This window comes from Triticum aestivum, chromosome 2A (assembly GCF_018294505.1).
Source record: "Triticum aestivum cultivar Chinese Spring chromosome 2A, IWGSC CS RefSeq v2.1, whole genome shotgun sequence".
In the NCBI taxonomy this organism is placed as follows: Eukaryota; Viridiplantae; Streptophyta; class Magnoliopsida; order Poales; family Poaceae; genus Triticum; species Triticum aestivum.
This window is the reverse complement of record NC_057797.1, coordinates 462,599,247-462,608,390: the sequence shown is the minus strand read 5'-3', so window position 1 is coordinate 462,608,390 and position 9,144 is coordinate 462,599,247. Positions and strand designations below refer to the sequence as shown.

General features: G+C 46.5%; 1 protein-coding gene across 1 annotated transcript; it reads right to left on the bottom strand.

Moving 5' to 3' along the window:
- Positions 1–847: 847 nt before the first annotated feature.
- LOC123185406 (protein SOB FIVE-LIKE 1-like) lies at positions 848–1,814 on the bottom strand. The gene has a single exon (XM_044597287.1). It carries the CDS (start codon positions 1,730–1,732, stop codon positions 1,070–1,072), a length of 663 nt encoding a protein of 220 aa, XP_044453222.1. The 5' UTR covers positions 1,733–1,814; the 3' UTR covers positions 848–1,069.
- Positions 1,815–9,144: the final 7,330 nt, after the last annotated feature.

Sequence of the window (9,144 nt, the reverse complement as noted above, 5' to 3'; positions counted from 1 at the left end):
TCCTCCCGCGCCTACGTCCTTTTGACTTGTCTTGCAACTTGGCATGCTTGCAAGTGCAGCTTGATGTCTAACAAGTTAATGCAAGCTTGGAGATGCTAATCAATGTTCTCTCCAAAACCTTGCCGGGATCCACCGGCCAAATTCGTCCAAAACCTGTTAATTTAGTTTTGTTTTTGCATGGAACCTGTTAGTGCGCTTAACAAAAGCCCGAAGTTGAGAGACAATGAGCTTTGGCGCCTTGCTGTGCCTCCATGTTTAGAGACCCCTCTCCTCTGGGGACCCAGCTAGGCGGAGAGACTTTAGCTCACCGCCCCGTTTTTGTGTTTCTCTTCTCCACGCTGATCTTTTGATTACTCGCATTGTTTTCCCGCCACTTTTCTGTTTAATATATGGTGAAAGGCTGGATCTCTAAAAAAAATGAATCTACGTGAAGGAGAAAAATCGGAACGCCACCTGACTACAAAACAGAGGCTCTACAGTAGTACATAGTACCATTTATGCAGGCCCTTCTCTTAAAATTCCTTAGGCGACCAGAGATTATAAGGTAGTTCTAAAGTTAGTATAAAGTTGAGTCATTTATTTTGAAACGGAAGGGAGTAATGGTAAAGACGAGATGGATTCAAGATAAGATATTGGCGTTTTCTGGCTGGCTCCAGACATGTTCTACATTGTCGACGATGCTGACCCACCAGCCGGGAAATAAAAAGTAGACCTAAAGCTTTTCATAACACCATTACATTAGTCTTAGGATTTTTCTCCAAAATGCATGTGCATATGCGTTTCGTTGGAAGCACGTGCGGCTATAGGCTATAGCTAAGAAGGCCTAAGTATTGGAAGCACAAGAAGACACGCAAAGTAAACAAGCAAAACCTGGTAATGAAAATTAGGAGTACACGAAGATCGATCAAAACTGTTGGTTCTTGTCTCCACTACGGACGATTTGCTTCGTACATATAACTTGAAACAAACAAGCTAGGTGAACTGTGAGGCTATGATCGAGCGATCTGATTATACATGCGGCCGACAAAACAAGGCCTTTCTCGTTCCCTGGCTAGCTATACTTCATCAGTTATGGTGCAGCATCGCGAGACCTGCATGCCGGTGCTTCGAACCGAGAAGGCACAGGCGCAGCTTGGCTGCAGGTCCATGCCATCCTTGATACAGTAGCTTCCACCACTGCTGCGGGAGCGACGACGCCGGACGAACTCGCGGTGTCGTGGAGATCATCGTCGTCGTCGAAGACACCATGGCGACGCGTCGCCGGCTCATCCTGCCGTTGGACGACGGCCCTCCTCTTCTTCCTGCTCCTCATCTCGCCCGAACTACGAGACCTCGTGGAGACGAAGGAACGGGAGCCAGAGAGGCTCGCGGTGCGACGACTGCCATCCCAGCCGGAGTGGCATTGGTCGCCGCCGAAGGCCGACCGACGCTGCTGTGAAGGCATGTTGGTCTGACCTCGCACTTGCAACAGCTCCTCCTCTTCGCCGCGCAGGTGCGGCGGCAGGCCGGAGGACGCGTCGGAGACCATAGAATCCTCCTCCTCCTCGTCGGAGTATTCCACCTGCGGCAGCATCTGCCTCAGGACGTCGCCGGGCTGCACGTATGGCAGCGTGCGACGTTGCTGTTGGCCTGACCCGGAATGCTCCAGGTACAGGGTCCAGCCGGACTGGCAGCCGCTGCTGCACTGCGAGCTCTCCTCGTCGGCGGAGGCTCCATCTTCTCTCCCCGGCATGGTGTGTGTGATGAGAGCAGAATCAGATCGGCTTCTCCTTTTCTCTGGCTAAGCTAAGCAGTGGCGTGCGACGATGCTGTGTGTTCACTCGCTTGTTGCAGCACTCGGTAACTGGCCAGTAGAGTGTATATGAGGAGAGTGGAGTGGGGATCTCGAGGCGAGCGGAAACACTTGTTTTATATCAGGCGCAGCTGAGCTGGGCAACCCATTCCCTTCTTGGTTCCTGTCCACGGACAAGGGCACATGTGGATGGGCGTGGGAGGAGTGCACGGTAACGAGCCGTGCACGTGCGCGGACACCACGACGACTGGGGGACATCTCGGCTTTGGATCCAAACTTGGGGCTTCGCTTGGTTCTGGCTTCCAAGCCGACCCACACAACCCGTATTTTTTTTACATAAGGTATAAGAGGCTTGCCATTTTCATTGGTTAAATTGCTCCGTTAATTAACGGAAAATCGGGCTAAACCAATACAATCCAACCCATACGGCATGGGCATCACCGGCCAACATGAAACATAGAGCTGTAAAGAAGAAAGACATCTGCGGAGGAGTCACAAGCATCATCGTCGTCACCGGTTGCCCTGAACAAGCGACTCTGACTTCACCGTAGAGTCCATCATCGAAGCCAACCTGCAAATGGCTACACAGAAGCCATGACGGCACATGCCAACAAGTGGCCACACGCGCGAGCGACCGACAACTCCAACTTTAAAAGCGAGCTTCACATGGGAAATATGTAGGACTTGCGCCGACCGTGCCCTCGCAAACGACCACCGACTGACTATCATTGTCACCACCTGAACACGCTCCATCGCAGCTCCGGCTTCAAAGCAACCAAACAACACACGAAAGAGCACCTCAAACACGCCGGAAAGAACATATTACCGAAGTCAACGACGCGATCATAGCTCTTTTCGGTGCCATTGTCGTCGTCGCTAAAACAGATATCAGCGCCCCGCCTCAGCAAACCACGCAGCCAAGATGCCGTCATCCACCAGTTTCCCAGTAGTAGCCGGCTCCGAGACGATGCCCCCGACAAGGAGAAAAACGTGAAAATCCTCCATGGCCCGACCCAGCGGATCTGAGGTTTCCGTCCAGAGCCAAAGCGGTGGTGAGAAGCAGCACACCTCCATGCATGATGATGCTTCTATGAAAAGGCTATGATGCTCATACGTGTCCCCGTCGCCAGCTCCGATGAAGATTGGAACGAGGATTTCTCCCAAAGACGTCGTGATCACCTACCGCCGCCCATGGATCACCACACATGCCGAGTCCTACCTCACTCTATCTGCAAGATCCGACGATCCATTGTGCCCAGAAAACGCACCACCCCCTGGTCGTAGCCGCCGTCCACCACCGTGACCGCCACTACTGCAACAACCAATGCCACGTCGCGAGCAGCAACACCCAGATCGGAGAACCAGCATGCACCAGATCTAGATCGAAGCCGCTTGAGCTAAGTAGCGAAGTATACATGCATGCCCTCCATCTTTAGCACACCACACACTCTGGAGACGTCACAGTCGCCATGCCTTGCAAGTAACCGCGCCTGACATGCGCTAGCCGCCGTCACGCCAGACCTTCGATCCACGCCCCACGCGCACATCAGGAGATGAGCACCACCGCGCAGACACTGCCACACACGCCATCCATGTCCAGGCCACGCCAAGAGCTTTGACCGGGGTTGCCGTCCCGGCGCCCTGATGGGGAACGTTGCATGAAAATCAAAAATATTCCTACGAACACCCAAGATCAAATCTAGGAGATGTATAGCAACCAGAGGGGAGTGCGTCTACATATGCTTGTAGACCAAAAGCGGAAGCATATATAATGCGGTTGATGTAGTCGTACTCTTCACGATCCAATCACGATCCAATCCGATCTAGCGCCGAACGGACAACACCTCTACATTCAACACGTGGCTCGATAACGTCTCCTCCATCTTGATCCAGCAAGCAAGAGAGGAGAAGTAGATGGGATCTCAACTAGCACGACGGCGTGGTGGATATGGTGGTGGTGCAATCCCAGCAGGGCTTCACCGCTGGCGGAACCAATCTAAGGAGAAAACGGGGTTTTGGGAGAGGTAGGGCTACCGCCGGGAGATACGTCTCCAACGTATCTATAATTTTTGATTGTTCCATACTATTATATTATCCGTTTTGGATGTTTAATGGACTTTAATATGCTCTTTTATATTATTTTTGGGACTAACCTATTAACCAGAGGCCCAGTGCCAGTTGCTGTTTTTTTGCCTATTCCAGTGTTTTATAGAAAAGGAATATCAAACGGAATCCAAACGGAACGAAACCTTCGCGAGGATCGTTTTTGGAACAAGCACAATCCAGGAGACTTGGAGTGGACGTCAAGGAAGCAACGAGGCGGCAACGAGGTAGGAGGGCGCGGCCCCACCCTCGTGGGCCCCTCGTAGCTCCACCGACCTACTTCTTTCTATTGGGGAACATAGTAATTTCAAAAAAATTCCTACGCACACGCAAGATCACGGTGATGCATAGGAACGAGAGGGGAGAGCGTTGTCTACATACCCTCGTAGACCATAAGAGGAAGCGCTTATCAACGCGGTTGATGTAGTCGTACACCTTCACGATCCGTCCCGATCAAGTACCGAACGTACGGCACCTTCGCGTTCAGCACACGTTCAGCTTGATGACGTCCTCGCCTTCTTGATCCAGCAAGAGGGGTGAAGTAGTAGATGAGTTCCGGCAACACGACAGCATGGTGACGGTGTTGGTGAAGAACAATCTCCGCAGGGCTTCGCCTAAGCACTTTGAAAACTATGACGGAGGATAAACTATAGGGGACGGGGTTGCCGACACATGACTTGATGTTTCTTGATGTGTCTTGGGTGCTAGCCCTACCCCTCTATTTATATGTTGAGCCTTGGGGTCAAAACTTGGAGTAAAAGCCTCCACAAAGTCAGTTTCACCCGAAAGGCAAGAGTCCTTCTCGGACTCCAGGGCCAGACGCCAGGGACCCTGGCGTCTGGCCCCTGGACTCTGCAAAACTTCCTTTTGCGCTTTCCAAAAAACTTGTGGGCTTTCCCCTTTGGCCCAAATAAAGTGTTCTCGCACCCAAACATTTAGGGAAACATCCGGAACCCCTTCCGGTGAATTCCGAAACCCTTCCGGAGACCAAACACTATTATCCCATATATCAATCTTTATCTCCGAACCATTCCGGAGTTTCTCGTCATGTTCGTGATCTCATCCGGGACTCCGAATTACATTCGGTCACCAACATACATAACTCATATAATACTATATCGTCAACGAACGTTCAAGCGTGTGGACCCTACGGGTTCGAGAATTATATAGACATGACTGAGACACCTCTCTGGTCAATAAGCAATAGCGGAACCTGGATGCCCATATTGTCTCCTACATATTCTACGAAGATCTTTATCGATCGAACCGCATAACAACATACGTTGTTCCCTTTGTCATCGGTATGTTACTTGCCCGAGATTCGATCGTCGGTATCTCAATACCTAGTTCAATCTCGTTACCAGCAAGTCTCTTTACTCGTTCCGTAATGCGCCATCCCGTAACTAACTCTTTAGTTACATTGCTTGCAAGGCTCATAGTGATGTGCATTACCGAGAGGGCCCAGAGATACCTCTCCGACAATCGGAGTGACAAATCCTAATCTTGATCTATGCCAACTCAACAAGTACCATCGGAGACACCTGTAGAGCACCTTTATAATCACCCAGTTACGTTGTGATGTTTGGTAGCACACAAAGTGTTCCTCCGGTATTCGGGAGTTGCATAATCTCATAGTCATAGGAACATGTATAAGTCATGAAGAAAGCAATAGCAATATACTAAACGATCAAGTGCTAAGCTAACGGAATGGGTCAAGTCAATCACATCATTCTCTAATGATGTGATCCCGTTAATCAAATGACAACTCATGTCTATGGCTAGGAAACTTAACCATCTTTGATTCAATGAGCTAGTCAAGTAGAGGCATACTAGTAACACTCTGTTTGTCTATGTATTCACACATGTAATAAGTTTTTGGTTAATACAATTCTAGCATGAATAATAAACATTTATCATGATATAAGGAAATATAAATAACAACTTTATTATTGACTCTAGGGCATATTTCCTTTAGTCTCCCACTTGCACTAGAGTCAATAATCTAGATTACACAGTAATGATTATAACACCCATGGAGTCTTGGTGCTGATCATGTTTTGCTCGTGAGAGAGGCTTAGTCAACGGGTCTGCAACATTCAGATCCGTATGTATCTTGCAAATCTCTATGTCTCCCACCTTGACTTGATCGCGGATGGAATTGAAGCGTCTCTTGATGTGCTTGGTTCTCTTGTGAAATCTGGATTCCTTTGCCAAGGCAATTGCACCAGTATTGTCACAAAAGATTTTCATTGGACCCGATGCACTAGGTATGACACCTAGATCGGATATGAACTCCTTCATCCAGAATCCTTCATTTGCTGCTTACGAAGCATCTATGTATTCCGCTTCACATGTAGATCCCGCCATGACGCCTTGTTTAGAACTGCACCAACTGACAGCTCCACTGTTCAATATAAACACGTATCTAGTTTGTGACTTAGAGTCATCTGGATCAGTGTCAAAGCTTGCATCGACATAACCATTTACGACGAGCTCTTTGTCACCTCCATAAATGAGAAACATATCCTTAGTCCTTTTAAGGTATTTCAGGATGTTCTTGACCGCTGTCTAGTGATCCACTCCTGGATTACTTTAGTACCTCCCTGCTAAACTAATAGCAAGGCAGACATCAGGTCTGGTACACAGCATTGCATACAGGATAGAGCCTATGGCTGAAGCATAGGGAACACTTTTCATTTTATCTCTATCTTCTGCAGTGGTCGGGCATTGAGTCTGACTCAACTTCACACCTTGTAACACAGGCAAGAACCCTTTCTTTGCTTGATCCATTTTGAACTTCTTCAAAATTTTATCAAGGTATGTGCTTTGTGAATGTCCAATTAAGCATCTCGATCTATCTCTATAGATCTTGATGCCCAATATATAAGCAGCTTCACCGAGGTCTTTCATTGAAAAACTCTTATTCAAGTATCCTTTTATGCTATCCAGAAATTCTATATCATTTCCAATCAACAATATGTCATCCACATATAATATTAGAAATGCTACAGAGCTCCCACTCACTTTCTTGTAAATACAAGCTTCTCCAAAAGTTTGTATAAAACCATATGCTTTGATCACACTATCAAAACGTTTATTCCAACTCTGAGATGCTTGCACCAGTCCATAGATGGATCGCTGGAGCTTGCACACTTTGTTAGCATCCTTTGGATCCATAAAAGCTTCAGGTTGCATCATATACAACTCTTCTTCCAGAAATCCATTCAGGAATGCAGCTTTACATCCATTTGCCAAATTTCATAATCATAAAATGCGGCAATTGCTAACATGTTTCGGATGGACTTAAGCATTGCTACGGGTGAGAAAGTCTCATCATAGTAAACTCCTTGAACTTGTCGAAAACCTTTCACAACAAGTCGAGCTTTGTAGACAGTAATATTACCGTCAATGTCAGCCTTCTTCTTGAAGATCCATTTATTCTCGATGGCTTGCCAATCATCGGGCAAGTCAACCAAAGTCCACAATTTGTTCTCATACATGGATCCCATCTCAGATTTCATGGCCTCAAGCCATTTCGCGGAATCTGGGCTCATCATCGCTTCCTCATAGTTCGTAGGTTTGTCATGGTCAAGTAACATGAATTCCAGAACAGGATTACCGTACCGCTCTGGTGCGGATCTTACTCTAGTTGACCTACGAGGTTCGGTAGTAAGTTGATTTGAAGTTACATGATCATCATCATTAGCTTCCTCACTAATTGGTTTAGGAGTCACAGGAACATATTTCTATGATGAACTACTTTCCAATAAGGGAGCAGGTACATTTACCTCATCAAGTTCTACTTTCCTCCCACTCACTTCTTTCGAGAGAAACTCCTTCTCTAGAAAGGATCCATTCTTAGCAACGAATGTCTTGCCTTCGGATATGTGATAGAAGGTGTACCCAATAGTCTCCTTTGGGTATCCTACAAAGACACATTTCTCCGATTTGGGTTCGAGCTTATCAGGTTGAAGCTTTTTTCACATAAGCATCGTAGCCCCAAACTTTAAGAAACGACAACTTTGGTTTCTTGCCAAACCATAGTTCATAAGGTGTCATCTCAACGGATTTAGATGGTGCCCTATTTAACGTGAATGCAGCCGTCTCTAAAGCATAACCCCAAAACGATAGCGGTAAATCAGTAAGAGACATCATAGATCGCACCATATCTAGTAAAGTACAATTATGACGTTTGGACACACCATTACGCTGTGGTGTTCCGGGTGGCGTGAGTTGCGAAACTATTCCACATTGTTTCAAATGAAAACCAAACTCATAACTCAAATATTCTCCTCCACGATCAGATCATAGAAACTTTATTTTCTTGTTACGGTGATTTTCCACTTCACTCTGAAATTCTTTGAACTTTTCAAATGTTTCAGACTTATGTTTCATCAAGTAGATATACACATATCTGCTCAAATCATCTGTGAAGGTGAGAAAATAACGATACCCGCCGCGAACCTCAACATTCATCGGACCACATACATCAGTATGTATGATTTCCAACAAATCTGTTGCTCGCTCCATTGTTCTGGAGAACGGAGTTTTAGTCATCTTGCCCATGATGCATGGTTCACAAGTACCAAGTGATTCATAATCAAGTGATTCCAAAAGCCCATTGGAATGGAGTTTCTTCATGCGCTTTACACCAATATGACCTAAAAGGTAGTGCCACAAATATCTTGCACTATCATTATCAACTCTGCATCTTTTGGCTTTAATATTATGAATATGTGTGTCACTACTATCGAGATTCAAAAAGAATAGACCACTCTTCAAGGGTGCATACCATAAAATATATTACTCATATAAATAGAACAACCATTATTCTCTGATTTAAATGAATAACCGTCTCGCATCAAACAAGATCCAGATATAATGTTCATGATCAACGCTGGTACCAAATAACAATTATTCAGGTCTAAAACTAATCCCGAAGGTAGATGTAGAGGTAGCATGCCGACCGTGATCATATCGACTTTGGAACCATTTCCCACGAGCATCGTCACCTCGTCCTTAGCCAATCTTCCCTTAATCCATAGTCCCTGTTTCGAGTTGCAAATATTAGCAACAGAACCATTATCAAATACCCAGGCACTACTGCGAGCATTAGTAAGGTACACATCAATAACATTTACATCACATATACCTTTGTTCACCTTGCCATCCTTCTTATCCGCCAAATACTTGGGGCAGTTTCGCTTCCAGTGACCAGTCCCTTTGCAGTAGAAGCACTCAGTCTTAGG